The 21329-nt window shown below is 38.8% G+C and overlaps 1 protein-coding gene and 1 long non-coding RNA gene across 2 annotated transcripts in view; both read right to left on the reverse strand.

Moving 5' to 3' along the window:
- Positions 1–21329, reverse strand: part of DPYS (dihydropyrimidinase) — a 77044-nt gene that overhangs the window by 28644 nt on the left and 27071 nt on the right. Inside the window, exons 5-7 of the mRNA XM_072774195.1 lie at positions 16045–16201; positions 14686–14827; positions 12453–12595 (exon numbers count right to left, since the gene is read on the reverse strand). Of these exons, the coding sequence (XP_072630296.1) occupies positions 12453–12595; positions 14686–14827; positions 16045–16201 (442 nt within the window). The remainder of the gene's footprint in view (positions 1–12452; positions 12596–14685; positions 14828–16044; positions 16202–21329) is intronic.
- Positions 1648–3066, reverse strand: LOC140603355 (uncharacterized). The gene is made up of 2 exons (XR_012006331.1): positions 2772–3066; positions 1648–2677 (listed from the first exon to the last, which is right to left on the reverse strand). It is a non-coding gene; the product is annotated as an uncharacterized lncRNA (long non-coding RNA).

Consider the following 21329-nt stretch of genomic DNA (forward strand, 5'->3'; position numbering starts at 1 on the left):
TCTGCTGGTGATAAGAAAAGGGCATGAATTGCAGCTGCAAGGAGTGAGGAGAAGGAAGACGGGAAGAAAACATCACAGAAATGTAAAGAAACTAACTTTGAAGAATTTATGTAGAGGGAGAGAGCGGGCCAACTAGAGAGAAAGATACAGAGACAAGGGAGGGAGAAAAGAGCTTTGCAGAACACAAAAAAAATAAAATAAAGCTGTCTATATGAGTGTGTGGCCAGAGCAACATGTGCAAAAGAGTCTGGCACAAATGCCAAGCTCTGCCCTGAAAGGGGCAGCCTGCTTGACCCCCTTCTAGAAGGGCACTCTTGGTGGGCTCTGCACAGATGGCAGGCTTCGTGGGCATTTCTGGGGAGGCCCCTCATTGCCCAGACAGCACACAGCCCCAATTACAGAGCTGAAAGCAGGCACACTGAACCGATGGGAAATTTCCTTCAGGCAACATAATCTCGACATAAAAAACAATATTGATCCATTTGCCTCCCAGCCAAAAAGAAATCAAGTTAGACAAAGGAAATCAGGCAAGAGGTTTAATATGACTCCAATTGCAGCTGCAGTATAAAGCTAATGTAGCCTGACTCTCCTTCCCCAGCTCTCTCTGGTTTGCAAAGGCCACTCTCCTGGGAAGACACTGAGTAGGTGTTCACCAGCGCATGACATCTTTCAAACAAACAAGTCAACTGTCCTCTCATGTCCAAGGAATCCCACTGCTAGCAAAACGTGCTGGGAAGTGATGTCCAGGAATGTTGGCAGATTTGCAAGGATCCATGCCACATGCTGGCCAAGTACTCACTTGTCACCAAGGACAGAGCATGCAATCTGCTGCCCTGCAGAACCTGAGGGAGCTCTGACCTTGGATTCATAGGCAGACAGGCAGCTCACTCAGCACTCCCAGCTCATCACTCTGCATGAATATATATACACACACACATACATATATATGTATATTCCTTAACCTCCATTTATATATGGTAAGGGTGACGAGATCTCTCTGTCAGTGAGAGCTAATACCTGGAATGTAAGCTGCCTCCTGTGGTCTCTGGACCATAGCAGGGGCCCAATATATGGTTTTTAATAACTAAATAAATGAAGGTGGAACAAGATAAAATGTAATGGGGACAAATGGAGAGTTCGGCATTTAGTTTCAAAAATCAAGCAATTTTATATGCTTCTGTTGGCAAAATTTGACAGCATTTGATGTCAAAGAAATCAGGGGCTAGATGAATGTGCTAGAGAAACTCTCACACATGTATACAAGGATGTACACAGTGTCGGAAATAGTGAGAGACTGGAATGTCCTAAATGACCCCAAGCAAAATGATATAGAATCAAATTTGCTATATTCACAAAACAGAATACTATATAGCAGTGAAAGTGAATGAAACAACCTATGCATTTCAACATGAATAAGTCCCAGAAAGACAGTACTGAGAAAGCCACATAATTATACATGTAGTACTAGACAATTCATATAAAGCTAAAAATATACAAAATTACATCTATGTACATACATACAGTGGCCTGGGACTGCATCTCTATATAGTACAAATAGAAAGAAACACAAATAGGAGTAATAAACATCACATCCAAGATCCAAGGTAGTTGTTGGGGGTGAATATGCAAGGGCATTATTTTTTTCACTTTCTATTTATATTAAATATTGCATCTTCTAAAAATTATGAACATTATAAATTACTCTCTGCTCAAGTGGACTTAAAGAGTGTAATAATATAGAATGGCAGTCATTTAGTATAATCCTAGTCATTTTAACATAAACATCAGAGAGGAAGACCAAATACTAGTTTTTAAATTACTGACTGAACAAATGTGATAAGATACTGGAACTTCATGCAATCGCTTACATTTCACTGTTTTTAACCTGCAAATGGCAATATCATAAGGTGCATCCTAAAAAATGTAATACAAGAAATGCAAAGTTCTACATTCAGTATAAAACAATATAAAACTAATTCAATATAAAAGCCTCACATGTTTCTGCTCTGGTGGTATTACAGGCAGAATCATGTCCAGTTCTGGGACTCGCATCTTTATAGGACAGACAAGTGTGTGTCAAGAAAAGGTGAACAGAGCATCATCAGGACACTGGGACTCTGCTAATCATGGACCTAAGGGGCTACTGAGGGAGCTGACAATACTTACTTGGTGCTGGGATACTTATTGGGGGCCCAATAAATTTCTTCAAGTATTTGAGTGAAGGAAGGAATGAATGAACTGTCTTAATAAAGCACAGATACATTATGCATAGCTCCAAAGGCAAACGTTTTAGGGCCTAGAAGGAGGTAACTTTTAATGCAATCAAAGGAAGAACATCCTAACAATTATAGCCATACCAGAGAGGATTGAACGGTTTGGTTAGGTAGTAACTTCCTTAAAACTAGTAGTAATCAAGCAAGGCCATATAGAACTCTGTTTAGGGAATTAACTGGACTTTATGAATCCCAAAGTCTTCTCTAATTCTATGAGAACCAGTCGGTCTCAAACTTGGGTATTCATCAGAATCTCCTGTAGTACTTGTTAAAACACAGATGGCTGGGTTCTACCCACAGAGTTTCTGGGGCAGCAGGTCTGGGGTAGTGCCTGAGAATTTGCATTTTTAATAAATTCCCAAAGGATATGGATGTTGCTGGTCCAGGGACCATACTTTGAGAACCTGTGTTTTAAAAGGAAAAGGTAGTTCGGTTTCAATTAAGTTTTTTGGAATTTTCAGGCCATTAGAAAAGACTGCCCTTCCCCACATCACTCACTGTCTCCAAATAGACTTCCATTGTGATCTTCTTCCCATCAGATGCTTTCCACAAAGGCCTTTGTAAAAAAAAAAAAAAACCATGGCTCTTTGCTGTGCTTTAAGAATATAAGGACCCTGGGATTCTTTCCAGGTACTGATATTAAATTTCTTTTGATCCATTTTCACTGTCTTGTTTTCTTCATAACCAAGGTCCCCATGTTTTTAAGATAAGTGGCCAGAATTAAGAGTGAATCTGGACAAAAACCAGAATTGTTTGACCCACTAAAGGATCCAACCTGGCTTAAGCCACAGTCCTGGCCAGTTCTGGCAATGCTACTGGCCACTGACTCAGGAATGCATCTTTGCCAGGCACTGTTTTGGGGAAGGAGAAGGTAGGAGTGCCAAGAATTTTTTTTTTCTTTAACTCAAAGGGAAGAAATGTAAAACCGATATTAAACCAGTTCAAGAAACAGATAAACAAAGCCCATCTAAAATTTTTAAGGCACACATTTTTTCATTGGCCCAAGACCATTAGCATCTGGTTTATTCACTCAACAAATAACTACTGAGCTTCTATGAGTGATGTTTTGGCATTGTTTTGAGACCTAGGGCTGCAGCTGTAATTAAGATAGGTAAATGCCTAAAACACAAAAAATATATAATATACGTCGTGTAGAAAGAAACATCTAGTAGCCACTTGGTTAGAAAAGCCTATGCCTTTTACACAACTACCTCCCCTTTGGTGCTTATTTTTTTGTCCAAATCCTAATGCTTAAAATAAACTGTGCTTACTCTGGCAAAGGCAAATGATCAATGATAGAATGGGTTACTGTGATCTGTTCCTAAGCTGTTTTTCTTTTATAATTAAAAAAAAATGCCACTATTAGTAGTGAAGTTTCTGGAAATCATTTTCTAGCTCACTTGAAAGGTTCAGTTGAATAAGAACATGTTTAAATAAACAAGTTGGAATAAATAGTGGTTAAAACTTTACCCATATGTAATCAGCAAATTCATGGGTAGTCAGAAACTTTTTTTAAAGCAAATGTCTTCTGAAGGCCACAAAATAAATCCTAGGGGTTTTGTTGGAACAGTTTCCCAGCAAACAATTTTTCAAAGGAGTCAGCCCTGGAGGCACTTATGAGTCCTCCTTTAATCAAGTCATCTCAGCCAGAAGAATCCATCCAAACTTCTTGACTTTAGTAATTCTTGGTGAAAATTGGATGTGTGCAAGAGGTGTAACTTCTGTATGAAATATAATTCTAGTATCTTTTAGTCATGTCTGAATTAAATCATTATTTCAAGGACTTTTGAATTAGAACTATAGTTAATAATAGGTCTCACTTATTCAATAAATTGACTAGTACTGCCACTGACCACCTACTACTACTAACTGAGCACCTACTGTATGCCAAGCACTGCTGAACATTAATTCTGTACTAGGCCATTTTAGTTATTTTGTTTTTAATTTTTTTCATTCTACTATCTTAACTATTCATGACCATGCTATGAAATAAATACCATCACCATCATCATCCCTATTTTACAAATGAAGAAACCGAAATTCAGAAAAATTAACTAACATTCCCAAGGCCACATCTAGTTAGTAAAAGGAATTAAACCTCAAAGCCTTTTGCTTTACACTACGTTTCTGCTCCTGCCCCCAGGAACCAGGAAGATGGGCAGGATTTTGTGTGGATAAGCAAAAGACACTTATTCCTCAGGATACTTTGCAATCATCTGCCAGGAAAATGGTCATAATTACTGTAAACGTCTATGTCCACTACTCTACGAAGGGTGCCCCCGTCTTTGTCCAAAGCATGGCTTGGACAACCTTAATCTGACACCATGTGGCCTCCCCAAGTGTATGCGAGACAACACAGTGAAAAATCACAGTATCAACTGTCATTTCTACCCGCGTACCTGGTACAAGGCCTGGGCCTCCCACCCTTTCAATCCTACACATATTCGCTGCTCCTGTGTGGGTTTGGGAACCAGGGAAAGAGTTATAAACAGTAGAAACAGGCATTAAAAGCAGAGTCTCCAGGCAGACCTGACTTCTATAAACAGAAATGCAGTTGCTGCGTGTGAGCTAGTATGTGTGCGTGTACATGCTTCTTTTGAGGAAGAGGGAGAGTGTAGTGTACAAATTAGTCAAATGATACCCACAACAAAATGCCTGAAGCTTCTGTGAAACAGTCCCTGATGATATAGCTATAATAAGAAGCCATCACTATTTGCCTAAGGGCACTTTATCCCTTATCTCTTCCTGGCTCCCACACTCACAACCCCCATCACCCAAGGATGAAACTGTCATTCTTCCTCTGCTTCCTTACATGCACAAGGCCCCCTCCAGAATCCAAAGGGGCACTTTCCTAGGCGACAAGTCATTACTCTTCACTGAGTATAAAGTAAAATTCATTTATATCTATCTTCGATGAGAAAGGGAAGGAAATTAAGCAGGAGAGATGGCACAATGCCTTTAAGAATGGTATATTCAAGGTCAAAGCCTGCTATAATTGAATTAAAAAATAATAAATGAAAATAGCTGTGAGCAAAATATGCCTGCTTTGCAGAATATGGTCTAGCTAAAAGTCTTCATTAAATGTCCCAGTGCACACAATGTGTTTAGCTATGTGCTCATGTGCTTGAGATTCTGTGAGATATCCTGTAGCTCATAAATACTGAAAGGGGACAGTTGCCATAGTAACTAAGTGCTATTTAATGAATACTGAAGAACCGAGGCTCATAGGATAGTCTTAAATTGCCAGAACGTGAGTTACTGCTGCTGCTATGAGCTTGCAAATAACTTACATGCCATCCTCTTTAAAACGATTTTTAACAAGTTGGCTAATTTGACAAGTCTCCTTCTTGACTACGTGATGCCACAAGATTCTCTCCTGATACCACATGAAAATCCTACTCTTGATTTCGTCCCCTTGACTCTGAGTCCCAAAATGTTCTACAGAAACAAGCCAAACATTTAGATAAGGAATGTGTCCTTAAATTTGAATCTTTGACCCAAGTAGTGAAGCATTAGGGCACATTTCTCTGTCACAACCAATAGACACTAGCTCAATGAGCCATCAAGCTGAATACAGCAGATTCTTTTTACTTCTGGAAAAGGTGCTCCATATGCACCAAATGCAGTTTGTTTTTATTGTGCAATGACACAGAAGAGCTACTGCAGTCGATTTTTGCAGGAACTTTTTACAGGCTGGTAACATCTTAGGTGATCTTTCATTAGGTTGTCCAAACCTTCTCTACAGACTCCCACTCCCAATTCTCTCTCACCATCCATCCCACATGTCAGATTTCTCATCCTGGAATCATCCAGCTTTTCACGGGTTTAAAAAAAAAAAAAAAAAAAAAGAGGGCATGGCTGCACTGCTTTTTCTTGGCTCTAGTCGCCCTCAGTAACCATAATGCAGCCCATTTTTAAGGTAACAGATTGTGTTGCAAGCATACTTACTTCTACATGCCATTAATAAATAATGAGAATTTAGAAAAAGAGGGAAACATCTATGTACCATGAAGCCAAAAATTATTAGCAAACACATCCATTCTCCAGAGGCTGGCTTTTGCTTGCATAACCAGTACCTCAAATCGCCCGGTTGGGTCTCAGTGTGGGCTGTGGGCGCCCCCTTCAGGGTCTGCGGTGAAATGCATGTTGCTCTCATTTGAGATACTAACTAGTCAATTGAGCAATTGTTTTTGCTAAAACCTTTTGGGAAATTTCAAGGGAAAATTTTGGCCAACCTCTAACGGTGTGGTCAGATGGAAAGCCCTCACATCACCAACCTTCAGCTATATATCAAAACCAGGTAGGTAAAATAAAAGTCATTTAAAAAAAAACATCCTATAGATACGTTCATCTGATCAAACGATGTTTTTTCCACTAGATGAGCTCTGTTTAAAATTGCCTCTGTCACAATAAACAAAAGTAAAATTATAGAGAGGCAGCCCATGACGTTCTCACCATCCCGCTTCCTTCCACAGCCTGAACCTGTTCTCTCACGTAATCCCTGGCCTTGGTTCTTTTCCATCCAGACCCTTGGTTTATCTTGCCTTCATATTTTAGCCTTGACACTCAGAGCCAGAAGCCCCATTTACTCTCCCCTCTAATGTGGTCCTACACCAATGACAGTGCTAAGGTGAAAATGATCTTCTTTGAACTTTGGTGGCATCTTGCTCCTGCCTCTCATGGCTATTCTTAACACATTCCTCCTAAGACTGATATTATATTTGTATTTGCCATTATATCTCCTCTCCTCTCCTGCTTCCTGTCAGCTTCCTAAAGGTGAGGCTTGGCTCTCACACAGTGTTCACCTCGGTGCTCCCATGCTGAGTAACCACTTGAAGGAAGGCTCACAGGAAGGCAACTCTATTTGCTTCCTTTTCTTCTCTATAAGAGCTGCTTAACAAGCTCACTCTTCCCCAATCTCAAAATTTAAGAAAACACAAAGAAAATAAGAGCAGGGGAGCAGTTCTTCCTTCTCTCTTTGGAAAATCTTTTCGACTTATATTCATCTTGATTCATTCTTTCAAAAATCATTTATTGACAACTTGCAATAAGTTAAAAGCATAAGGTGAGGAGATGCTAGGCTTCTTACTTTTCCTCTCTCTGTAACTGCTACTGAATATAGTATTTCCAATTTTCTGTCATGCCATTTCTTTATTTTTCACCAGCCTCATTAAGATATAATTGACAAATAGGGGAAATTTAAGGTGATTTGATAGATTTACATAGTGCAAAATCATTACCATAAAGCCGTCATGTCACAAAATCACTATTTCTTTTTTTGTGGTGAGGCTATTTAAGATTTGCTCTCAGCAACTTTAAGCATATAATGTGCTTGCTGACATTTCTTAGTCACATGACTCCTACATGTACTGTGGAGGGTCCTTCTTGCTCACCCATTCAACATTCATTGTGCTTCTGTGCTGTGCTGGACTGGGCCAGGCCCTGAAGATGTAGAATCAATTAAAACATAGACCTAGGGCATAATTCCCCACTCCCTAAGTGTGGGCTGTACACAGTGGCTTCTTTCTAAAAAGTATAATCTGGAAAAGGAGAAAATGAGTGCACTGTACAGTGAAGAAAGCTGATAAGCTCTACCTCAGCCAGCTGATCCAGGTCATCACTGGCAGTGATAAGTCGTGTTGATAGCATAGATCCTTGGAAGGATGGGATGAAAATGGCACTACCTCTATGGTCTTCCTCCCTAAATCCATAACCCAGGATAATAATGAGGAAATTATCAGAAAAATCATAACAGAGAGACATTCTACCAACATGCCTGACTAGTACTCCTCAAAACTTTCAAGGTCATCAGAAACGAAGAAAGAGAAATTCACAGACCACTGGAGGCTAGAGAAACATGATGACTGAATGCCATGTGGTGTCCTGGATGGGATTCTGAACAGGAAAGAGAATATTAGTAAACACTAAGGAAACCTTGGGGTGCCTGGGTGGCTTAGCCAGTTAAGCTACTGACTCTTGGTTTCAGCTCAGGTCATGATCTCAGGGTCATGAGATCGAGCCCCTGGGTCTAGCCCTATGCTCTTCGCAAAGTCTGCCAAAGATTCTCTCCCCCTTCTTCTCTCTTCCCCTCTGCTCCTCCCTGCTGTGGGTGCTTACAATCTCTCTCCCTTTCTCTAAAATCAATAAAATAAAATAAAATAAAATAAAATAAAATAAAATAAAAAACCTAAGGAAGTCTCAATAAAGTTGGACTCTAGTTAATAGTAACATTTCAATATTGGCTTATTAATAACAACAAATCTACCACAGGAATAATAATAAAAAACTGAGTGTGGCATATAGGGGAGCTCTGTACTATCTTTGCAATCTTTGAGTAAATCTAAAAGTATTCTGAAATAATAGGTCTATTTTAAAAACCGGATTCAACTTCAAGAATGTTAATGAGAGAGGAAGTCAGTGAGTAAAGACAGTGGTCTGGTGCTGGAAGCGGGTGTGCGGCAGCCAGCAGAGCCCCGTGTGCAAGGTGGGTAGAGGCAGACTCCCACAGCAGCGACTCAGTGGCGAAGGCCAGCGGGAGGCTCTGGGTGCATGGGCAGCTGGAGAAAGCTAAAAATATTGTCATGCCTCAGAAAGGTCCTCACTGAGGTCATCAGCATAAATTTTGTTCAGGAACAGCCAGCAACTTTCTCATAACAATCAGGCCAAGAATAAAGAAAGCTGGAGCTATGATCGACCTAGATAAGGAATTTGCAGACAGTTTCCACAAAATTCTCTCTTTTGATAAGAAGCATAATAAACACATTTTCTTCTTATTCAAATATTCTTCCAGATTCATTATTCTATGAAGTCTCCTCTCCAACTGCCCCTTCTCTCCTGTTTCCCACATTCTGCAATTTTCACATTGAAAGGGATGAATCATGATAGTGCAAAACATCCTGAGGGTGGTGTAGAGAAAATTCTTAAAGGGTTGAAGAAGCGAGATGCAGAAGAAGTCACAGAAATCCGAAGAGGGCTAGATCCTTTCAATATATTCTGCCAAGTAAAGAGAATATTTCTCCATTTATCAGAAGGACAGTAGAAAAGAAAAGAAAAACAAAGGTCTCGTTTTTTTTAAAGAATCTGAGGGTCAGAAAAATAGAAGCCTCTGGCTCATCAGCCTCGCTGGGCACCTCAGGCAAACAGCTGAGGATACCTAAAAATGAAGATGGCTAACAAAGAATGACACCAGCCCTACTAGAAAATAGGAAGCAACCAGAACAATACATAATCTTGTCTCTGGGGAACACTGTCTTAGTTTATAACACATTTTCACACAAATTCTTTCATATGATGAGGTAGGCATAACAATTATGAATAATCTCACTTTACATATGAGAGAGGGGCTACTCAGCCTAACTGACCTGCCTGGGTCCCCAGCTGAGCACGGATGGAGCTGGGACCCAGAACCGACACAGCAGGTACTCAGGCTGTGCTGTCTTCATTTAGCCCTCAAAGCAAGGCAGACACGATAAGCAGAGGTAGGTAAAGAAGACATAGTGCTAATAATTAAACGTCAATGCGTATCTTTATCCCCAAAGTCACATATATGAAAATGCAAATATTTAATTATCTGCTATCATGATTGCTATAAAGTGAAGGACAAGTATCATTTAAGAAATACTAGAGAATTGATCAGAGAAAGAGAGATAGAAACTTAAAAGTACAGAAACTTTTTAGTTTGACCTTAGATTAGTTATTCTTAGATTAGAAATGAGGGACACGAGGCAGGTAATAGATAGCTCTGAAAAAATAAGAAGTAAACATCTGGATCACTATGTGCTCTTCTGCAAAAACTGAATAGGAAAGGAAGGGCAAAACAATGTTACAGAAATCAGCAACTCGAACTTGTGCGAAAGTGCTCTAAATTTATATCATCTAAAAACATGACTCAAAGAGAAATAATCACAGCCTATAAATATTCCCCAAGCAACAATATATGTGGAAATAAAGTAAGTGAATTATTCACACCCCTAGGTTCAGGTCATTTCTCTTTGTCCAGCTGTCTTTGGAAGACAATGCTTTACCCCTGAGCTGATGTCACCCCCACAAATGAAAACAGCTTCAGGTGAATGTTGCTGCAGATGCCAGGCATAGGGTTAAAAAGAAGAACACAGGGAATGACCTCCCATGGCTCTTCACACTATTAGGAACAAGGCTGGATCACTCAATTGACTATTTTCATTTCTCCCTCATCTTTGAAAAGGAGTAACAGAGAATAGAATCAAATCCAAAGAGTCTTTTTGTGCCTGGCCCATTTGAATGAAAGAAGAAACAGAACATGCCCAAGCAAGGACAGTATAAAGTGCTTTGCTTTGGTATCAGGAGATAGCATGGTACCAAATCTCATGAAAAACATAAAAGTTTGCAAAGTCAGAAACACCGGATCAATGGATCTTGTATCAACGGATCACAGATGCCATTGTGCTTTGGTCTTCCCATCACTGTAAGTGGACCTCCTTGATAAGTCATGTTTCAGAAATCAAAGCAGTTTTTAAAACACTGAGAATGGTACAAATGCAAATGATTGCTAATAATTATCAGGACTCTCCCAGATGCAATGCTCCAAAAACACCATTTTTCACGAATATTTCTTCTGCATGTTTTCTCCCTTTTGAAATTTCTGAGGTTTTCTGATTAAGAATCATCATCTCCTTAAGCCACAAATTATTTCAAAAGATCTATCTGTCCCAGTACTTGCAGCAGCCTAAATTGTTTGAATCACAGCAGAAATGATGCTGGGCAGGCCCCTGCTGGGTGCGCAACAGCATAAGTAGAGTGATATTTAAAATATCAGGAACTCTCTAAACATAGCATGTTCAATTCATCCACAAACTAATCCAAATCCAAGTAATTTTTTTTTCCTTCGCCTTCCCAAGCACAATTTTTCTAGTCTAGTAGAGAAGCTGCCCCGAATTTGGTTCTATTTGTCTTCATTTCTTTTTCAGGGAGAGAGGCCTCCATGGTTTGACAATCAGATATTTAGTCCTTCCATGAGCAATAGTTCCTCATTAACATCATAACAAAGACCCTGAGTTGTCCCTTATTGCTATCTTAGAGGACATTTATGTAAACAAGATGTTCATATCACCATGTACTGTGTTGCATGACCTCAAGCCAGCATCAAGCTGGTACATGTTCATGGAGGGCTGCTGGCATTGACTATGGACTGTCCACAACGTGAACTGGTGCCTGGGTTAGGACAATGAATGCCCAGGAAGTGTTAAACTACAAAAGATAAGCATTTTCTATGGGAATATCTAGGGCTTATTTTTAAGCTCATAGCAATGGACGGTAGCTCTAGTGCTTTTCAGTCTTCAGTTCCCTAGAGGTAGTCTTCAGTTCCCTAGAGGAGCATTTCAGTGGAGGTTGGGCCTTTGTGACAATAACACCTCCAAGAAACTATAGAGTTTATATTGCTTAGTATAATTCCGATTCAGTAGAAGTGGAAGGTCTTATGTATCCCTGTCTACACGTGTGCTCACACACACAGACAACATTAAGGTATGTGGGACTTTCTGCAGTACAAATGCAAAGGTTATGGAAGACACAAATTGGGATGCAGGTGTTGTCTGTGCTAATATTTTAGAAGGAGAAATTACCAGAGCTTCAACTTCTATTGAATGCTTTCCTGAGTTGGTGGAAATTGCCAAATCTGCAATATTAACACAGAATTATGGAAATCGGAAACAAAAAAGCTGGAGTCTACTGGGAATGATAAGCTCAAGATGAACTCAACTGGAAAATTTGGCTAACTCAAAAGTGACATCCTTTGTGCTGGAATTTTTCTATCTGAAAGCTTTAAAAAGGCTGTAATTATTTTGAGTTTTCAAGTCAGCCCTTTTCAAAGTAAGTCTCCTGTTTTCTTCATTGCTCTATACCTTTCCTCCTTGTGAACTCAGGTGTCTGCCAAGCTTACTGCTAAAGTGGTAAATTCATATGGGTTTTACACACAAATGCATCTCAAGGAAACCGTAAAGCAACACAACTTTTGCATCCTCTGTGCCAAGAAAAACAAAGGAACATTTGTACATCAGGACTCTTATCTTGTGCACAGGCTCAAAAATAGACTAAATAAATCAACTAATAAGAAGTGTCTGGTGGAGGCCAATAAATAATTTATTTGAAAGTTAGTGCTTTTTCTCCATGGAGAAGCTAAGGAACATAAGAACTCAGACTTACCTTGTGGCTTTTGGGTCCCAAATCACAATATCTGCATCTGATCCCACTGCTATTCTTCCCTTTCTTGGATAGAGATTAAAGACTTTAGCTGCATTTGTGCTGGTAACTGCCACAAACCGGTTTTCGTCCATTTTACCACTATGCTGTAAAACAATTCAAGAAAGAAAATGCATTTGTTTTAATGACCATATACTTGGTCATTAAAAAATCTCCTATCAATAAAAGTGCAAAACTCGTATCTTTTAGAACCAAACAGAACTGCATCTAATTTCTTATATTGTGGAGCCAAATACATCTGTGGATGCTTGTAAGTCTTAAACTATCCTTATAATGATGGGGATGATGTAATAAATGGAAGCTTGAAGATAACTTTTTAAAAACCTAGGCTTAACCGCCACGTCTCACTAATTTTCCCCATCCTTCTCAGAATCACACAGACAACAGCTGAATGTTGGCAAGAGGATTTCCAATTTTTGTTTAGAGTTGACTACCACCTACTACATTTATGATCTGGTTTACTTACTGCAGACCTAGGATTTATGAGATGATCATGTAGATAATAGGCAGAATATTATAGAGTTAAAATAAGATAGGCCTTTAAATTAGATGACAACACTTTTAGAAAGAGGAAAAATCAACTCAAGAGATTAAATTTTGTGGCTATCAAACTGTACATGAACCAGTAATCTCAGACAGTTTATTACAAGGTATTTTCATATGGGCAAACTTTGGATAAATGTGGTCTCTCTGAAACAATATGTTTCTTTTTAAATGTTGGGAGATTATCCCTATGTACATTTATATGGTCAGGAACATCCTTAAGGTTTATTTAATCATCAGTGTGTCCATGTCTCACAAAATGATTAAAAACTACATCCTGAGAGTAATATTCCTATGAGTAAACCATCTGAATCTTTCATAAAATAGCAGTTTCCTGTACATTATTAAGAAATATTCAATGACTTTAAAGTCATTTCTACACTTGGTATATTACGAAAGTTTGCTGTAATGAACATACTCATTTTTTAATAGCACGAGTTCAGAGAAAACGGTTGAACTTTTAGCAAGAAAATCTAAGCAAAGAGAAAGAGAAGAAGAGTAATTTGGGAATGATTAGGGTTAGGGTAGAGGTAAAAAGGGCTGAAAGGATGTTTAGCAAAAGATAGGGCTATATATAGAGAGATGTTTTGAAGATCCTTACATGTAAATTAATTGTTCAAATATCATCCTGTAAATAATGGAGAATAATAAAGGGTTTTAAAGAAGAAAGTAGCATGGATTGTTCTTTGTTTTTGGAAGGCAGCGCTAGTACTAGAGTATAGCATAGGCTGTAGCAAGTGAGAAACTGGCAGCAGGGGCACCAGCTGTGAGACTACTGCAGTGATCCAAACAAAAGACAGGACTCAAACTAGAGTAGTAAATATGAGCGTGGAAATAAGAAGACATGTTAGAAATCCAAATGGCAAGAACTGGTAAATGATTAGAGTTAGAAGGAATGGTATGTGGAGGGGATTCTGAAGTGTAAGAGAAGTAACATGTCATCTAAGGGAGGGTTTCTGAGAAATGGGTGAGAATGGCATGAAAATGGTGGCCCCAGGTCTGACCAGGCAATTCTCCCCACTGATCCGTGCAACTGCACATGTCAAGTGGATGGACAGGTTAACACATGAATATTTAGCCCCTTGATTCTACTCCATGCTCAGGGAGAAATTTTTAAATCATGGACATTTAAAAAAAATCTCTTTTGCTAGACTTTGGATTATTATTATTTATGTGACTTGGTATAGCAGTTTCAAAAATATGATGTTCAAAAGTCCTCAAAAAGGGGACATCTACAAAAATTTCATGAAAAGGAGATATGGACATAATAAAAATCCTTCACGTATTTTTAATCATTCCAACTGGGAATTAAAAGACACAAGAAATGAAGTAGAAGGGCTATAACGTTTCATAGACTTAGAGAGTATTCCTCTTGGAACCCAATCTAAATTTACCTCCTAATGTCTGCATAATGATGCAATGCATCTTCTAAACTAAATTAGGCAGAGTTGAAAATGATTTCTTATTATTATCCTGGGGAATGGGGTGGCAATGGTCATGGTGTTGCATTCCCAGTCTCTAATAAAAACAGTCAAAAAGCTTTTCTGTGAAGGTTTGTGGTACTCTGGTCCTGAAATGAGACAGATCCTGGCTAAACTGTTCATCAAAACAAACTAGATCCTGTGAAACTCACCACGCCTTTTTCCCATATTACTGACATCCGGTCCTCAACACCATTCACCCCATTGGGAATCTTAGTGAAATCATCTTTTCCAAGAGCTTTCTGGCAGGTGTTGAAAGTGCAATGGTCCGTTCCTGTTGTGGTTAGATCACCACTGACAAAGAAGAACACATGAGAGTGTGGGATGAGTAAATAAAAGATGTCAGGAGGAAACTACCAGAACTTTTCCTGTCCTCCTGATTCTCCTCTCAATTGAATGTCAGAAAACTGTAATGGAGAATGAGTGGATTTCTCAAGTACATATTTCACCCATGCCCATCTCTATTTTAGGAAGCACCTTGGAAAATAATATTATTGTAAGAAGTGTGATGCAGGATCATGCTCAAGTCAGAAAAACTGGATCTAGGCTCCATCACTGGATGGTTCTGTGATTATGAGTTTGTCCAACGCTCAGTCTTATCTAGAAGTTGATGATGTTATGTACTCAATAATAATTATTTTAGGATCACTGGCAATAATGTAAATGAAAATTCTTTGTGAGTAGAGCACTACACAAAGATGAAGCTCAGTGATCCACATGAACAGAGGCAGCTCCTGTTCAAATGGCAATGTTGTGATGAGCAGAGATGTGACACTGACTGAGGATGTTCATGTCACCAACAACAGATATCCTGTTTTGACTGGTGAACAATCTCGGAGATGTAGACATGTGAAGAATGAAGGAGGCTGAAAGAAAAGGGTAAATGAACTCTTGAACTTTGGTTGTGAAAATCTCTTTGTTAACTTGGGTCTGGTATTTGAATTTCTCAGAGAAATCAGATAACGTTTACTGAAATTTTACTCTCTTCTAATTTTTCCTCACCTTTTCTATCATTTATTGCCTAGAACCAGGTCTCTTGATTATGCTTTGTTCTTATCATCTCCATATTCTTGAATATTCCTCTGTGGTGATATAACCCAAGAAACAGATGTGCCTGTATACATACAACAGGTTTTGATCTAGGGAAGAGACACTGTAAGGATGAAAGGCAAAATCCTGCCCTCAGGTAGGTTATCCCCAGGAAAAGCCATCCAAACTATTTTCAGAGATGCTACTTTCTGGGAAGAATGATTACATCATTCCTGGACATCCCAACACTCCCTATTCAAATACCAGGGGGTTATTTTGATAATAATTATATCATAATTAAGCCACTGCTTTTTTGGTCTCAGTTGAGGACCTCCCCATAGCCTATTTATCACCTCAAGAACAGAACAGTGGAGGTCAATGAAAGGTCAGATAGTAGGACAAGATGTTCTATGCTCAAACATGAGACTCATAGAATACCTTATTTTGGCAAAACACTTCACAATCATCTGCTAAATTATTACTTAGCCAATAGATTCATGAGAAAGTCCGGTGTTGAAGGGTCTGGTCTCAGGGGTGGGCCCATAACATGGTGGGCTGCGTGGTGCCACTCTTTATGCCAGTAGTGAGTGCCATCTGTGCCAAGACTTGCTGCTATGGGTTCTCCATAGACCACTTTCCCTGGAAATTTCAAAGGAAGCACTCAGTCCCTTCATTTGCTCTTAAGAGAACCATCTGACAAACACATAAATATTAGTCTTCTCTGTGCTAGCAAAAGATGACAGGAATCTCAAACTATTAATTTACCTTTTGTGAGCAGGACTTAAAAATTAAAATTACTGCTTATTGAGCACTTATTATGTTTCAGTCAATGTGCATTGCATGTTGCATGCTATACCCACGAACTGATAGGAGGCTTGACCATATGGCTTACTTTGACAAATTAAATATGAATGGAAGTAACATGTGCTGCTTCTAAGAAGAAGCTGTTAAAGCCACAATGTTTTCCTTCTGTCCTTAGACAATCACAGGCTTCTTCTTCAGTTGTGTCTCAGGATGAAGAGAATATGGAACCGAGGTAGAGCCAACCCACGATGGACATGAGTAGGAATGAAATAAATCTCTGTTGTAAACCATTGATATTTTAGATTTATCTGTTACTGCAGCATAATCTAGACAATGCTGGCTGATATATGCGCTGTTCTAATGAAGTTATCTCAAAAACCCTACCAGGCAAGTGATATTATTATCTCCATTAAAAGATGAGGGTAAAGATGATGGGGTTAAATAACTTCTGTACAGGTTCATTATATGCACTCAACATAACATAGATGGAGTTGAGGAAGTAGGATCTGAATCCAGGCATTTTTTACTTCAGTGGTTCTAACTTCTATGCAATACTATCCTAATAACGATTATCATGTGGTCATATGGAGTTCAACCATGGTATATCTCTGTTGCAAAGAGATTAAGAAATCTCTTCACACCCTTAAGAAAGAAAAAAAAAAAAACTCCTCCAAAAACTTGTGCTAAATAAAAGAACACTCAGATAATAAAGTTCTAGCCAAAAATGCATTTTAAAAATCATGTAAATGAGGCCATCAAGAGCACACAATGTTAGAAAAGCTAATAGTGCATAGTGAATTTGAATTTAAAATCAAAATCCTATCTCTGATTAGCATTTGTTGGAATAATAGATACACTGGCATCAAGCTGATCATGCCCAAGCAGTCCTAGAGGTGTACACAGGGTAAAGAGATACTGGCACATCAAACTAGCTTGCTCTGGCCCATCAGACAGTGGATTTCAGTGAAAATCCTGATAGAGAATTGAAATTAACTCATTTCATCAGAGGGTGCTAACAGCAGATGGCCACTAGCTGCCTATGTCATATTCAACTGGAATATAGCATTCTCTCACAGATCATTTCTTCTCCAAACCAGCCACTTTCCTCTTGCAAATCATGAAATAAGGCTTACTGAAGCCTACCAAACCCTGCTTATTGAGTAACCAAGTATTATGGTCAATAAAATATTATGGTCAATAAAAGTTACCTCCTAAGAACATAGATACTGCTAAGATCCCTCACTTCCATTTCTCTCTCTCTCTCTCTCTCTCTCTCTCTCTTTCTCTCTTTTTTTCTGCACTAAATCCCATCTCCCTTGTTTCTTACTTCTTCCAGAAAGAAGGAAATACCATTAGTATCTCTTCTGGTGTATAGGACAAGAAGCAATCCTTTTTAATGTGAACTAAGAGGTAACATACTATTTCCTGGAGAGAGAAAAAGGATGGACCGGATGTCTGATTTGTGGGTATGAAGAGACCTTCCTATCCCAAGAGAACATACAGATGCGCAGATGATGAAAAACTCAGAGAGTTGATCTGTAATCACCTTACAAGCTGCCAACTCAGGATTTTCCATGGTGCTTCATCATACAGGAAAGATTCCTATCACATGCTCTATTCAATCATTTGGCCCATCAAGGTGAGATGGGAATACAGTTCCAAAGTTCTACAATTTTAATAGCTCTCAGAAAAATTAAAAGCGTCAGCATCTACCATGAGTCTGCCAGGACCATTTTGAAACAAGATGACATGTAATCTCTTTGGAAGGCATCAGCACCTTTAAAATGTGACAGGCCACAATTTTGGTCTATACAACAAGCTCTTCATTAATTGGGCTGTTTTCAACTGTCTCCCCATTAAGCATCTATAAATATACTTTAAAATTTTTAAATAAAGGGTAAAAATTCCTAACTACTCTTCCTCCTATTTCACAATGGTTCTAAGATATTTTCAAAAAATAGATAGTATTCAAGAAGTAAAAAAGAGAAGGAAAACAAGAGGCCTAGGTAAGCCATAAACTGGAGAATCAGATGGGATAATTCAGCAAAATTGCGGACTTTATTAGATTTGGGCCAAAAATAAAGTAATAATAAAAATATCCAACATACATATAGTGCTCTATACTTTGCAAATATAGTTTGAAGGTCATGTGTCTCATTTGATCTTCATGGCATCCCTCATGCTGGTCTGACAGATAAAGAAACTGACACTCAATGACACAAACTCATTTGCCCAAGTCACATAGGTAGTAAGTGGTACAGTAGAATTAGAACCCTAGTATTTTGATATCATATTATACATACACATTATGGTACTAGGAAAAGCTTCATTCTTAATTTCTTGGTAAAGAATATGTATTTTTAAACGTTTTATTCAACCACAAGCCATTTGTGGATGTGGCTGAGCAATTTTCCAATTTCACTTACTGGTTTCATTTACTACGCTTAGCGGGTTGGTAATGAAAAGTGCTATATCTGTCCTAGTCTGGTACTCACCTGATTACATTTGAGACTAGATGGTTTCAACAACTCTCGGGAGATAGAACATCTCCATCATTAACCTCTACCTACTGTCTCAGCAAGGTTCACATCGTATCCTGTCTACCCATACAGGTTCATTCTCCATTGTTTGGCCCCGAACCAAAAAAAGACTCTGCACTTATGATGCTATCTCTCACTTAGGGGAGTTCTCCCTCTGAGAGATTCTGAAGATTGCCAAGTAATGAAACACGTCAAAGCAATCTAAACTCCCTCTGACCCATTTATTAGATGAAAGTGATAGAGCAGATGTTCACACCTTGTCTAGATTTGCGCGTTGCACTTGATCAACTCCCAAGATCTGTTATAAAAGGTTGAAAAATGCAGAGAAGGTGGCATGAGTACCCAGGAGTGGAAGCATTGGCTACCAACAAAAAGCCAAACACATCTATAAAAACAATTTTTCCTAGCTAGAAAGATAGAGTAGAGCCTTCCTGGGCTCTGTTTTGGTTCAATATATTACATTTACAAAGAAAGGAAATGATTAAGAAGGAAAATACAGAGAAGCAGCAAAACAGAGATCACATAGATTCAGATTCAAATCTGATTTTCCTACTTTTCAGTTAGTGACATTGCAAGATGAGTTATTACTCTTAGTCTTGGTTTTTCTCATCTATGAGGTGGGGTAACAGTGTCTCTCTAGAGTGGCAATTTTATGAGAATCAAATAAATTAGTGCATATGAAAGTACCTAGCATCTTGAGACTCTGGGTTCATTTCATGTTATGGGCTGAATTATGTCCCTTGCCAAAATTCAAAGTATTTTTTTTTAATTTTTTTTATTTATGATAGTTACAGAGAGAGAGAGAGAGGCAGAGACACAGGCAGAGGGAGAAGCAGGCTCCATGCACCGGGAGCCCGATGTGGGATTCGATCCCGGGTCTCCAGGATCGCGCCCTGGGCCAAAGGCAGGCGCCAAACCGCTGCGCCACCCAGGGATCCCCCTTGCCAAAATTCAAATGTTAAAGTTCTTACCCACAGTATCTCAGTGACTGTATTTGGAGAGTCCTTTATAAAGGTAATTAAGTTAAAATGAGGTCATTAGGGTAAGCCCTAATCAAATATGAGTGGAGCCCTTCTAAGAAGAGGAAGTTTAGAAGGACACACATACAGGGGGAGGACAAGGTGAAGACACAGGGAGAAGATAGTCATCTACAAACCAAGGAGAGAGGTCTGGAATACATCCTTCCTTCACTACCCTCAGAAAGAACAAACTCTGCCAACAGTTTGGTCTTTGGTTCTCTGATACTTTAAGAAAATTCATTTCTGTTGGTTAAACTGCTCAGTCTATGGTACTTTGTTACAGCAGCAAACACGATCCATAAATGTTAGTTTCCGTATGGTTACACAATTCGTTTTAAAAAATGTTTTAAAATGTCCAGTTTTCAACTGCTTTGCAATTAGACATAAAGTAAATCAGCTTGTTCTAAATTTAAAGGACAAGAGAGTGTTCAGATGTTCACATACAGAAAAAGAAAGTCTAAGATTCAGATCCACCTTGACTCAGCTGCGTTGTTGATCCTTTCTTAGGAACAGCAGTGGTTACTAAGCATCAGTTCATCATGCTGGGGATAACAAAATTTGACTTACTCTCGTTCAGCTCTAACAAATAATGGTCAACACAACCACACATAGAGAGAGGGACCCCTATGTGGACCTTTCTCCCCATCTTTTAAAACATAAGAGGAACATGGTGGGGGAGGAGGGAGGCAGAGTTTAATAAACTGTGAAATAAGACATCTAAAACCTCTCTGTAACAGAAGTTTCTATTTTGCAGCAGTAAGCCTGGAAAGTAAAGCTTTCCACAGTAAGGAAAACCAAAACTAAATCATATCAAACAAACAAAAATACCCAACCACAATATAGCTCAGTTCACTCTAGGTTACTTGAGGATCAAAATTAACTTAATCACCTCTGCAAATCCAATGCCTAGAGCATAGTGCCTAATATATGTTTGGTGTCTAATAATTTGGTTTTCTTTGTGTGTGAGAAGTACAAAGAAAACATTTTCTTAATAAGTTCAGATGAGAGTCCTATTTATACCTTAAAGACAGGAATATGGATATGAAATAGAGCTGAACATCATTAAGACAAGTTAAACTAGAACCTAAAAAAAAGCATTAAAAATTTCAGTCATAGTTGTGAGACAAATTATAACAGATGTACACCAAATAGAGCATCAAGTAAGTTCTGAGAGGAGTCACCACCAATCTAAATAAAGCACCAGAAAAACAGCGAATCCATGTGCATACAAGTACTAGTGGAAGAGGAGGGAGAGGTAAGTGATAGATTTTTTGAAAGGTCATTAATAATTCCAGATGCCAATATGCAGAGAAAAGGAACATATATAACCAAAGCTACTCAAACCAAAATTAAAAGTGTCACTAAAACCAATGACACATGTCGACACATACACTATTTGGACAA

The sequence above is a fragment of the Canis lupus genome, chromosome 14 (genome assembly GCF_048164855.1).
Source record: "Canis lupus baileyi chromosome 14, mCanLup2.hap1, whole genome shotgun sequence".
Lineage (NCBI taxonomy): Eukaryota > Metazoa > Chordata > Mammalia > Carnivora > Canidae > Canis > Canis lupus.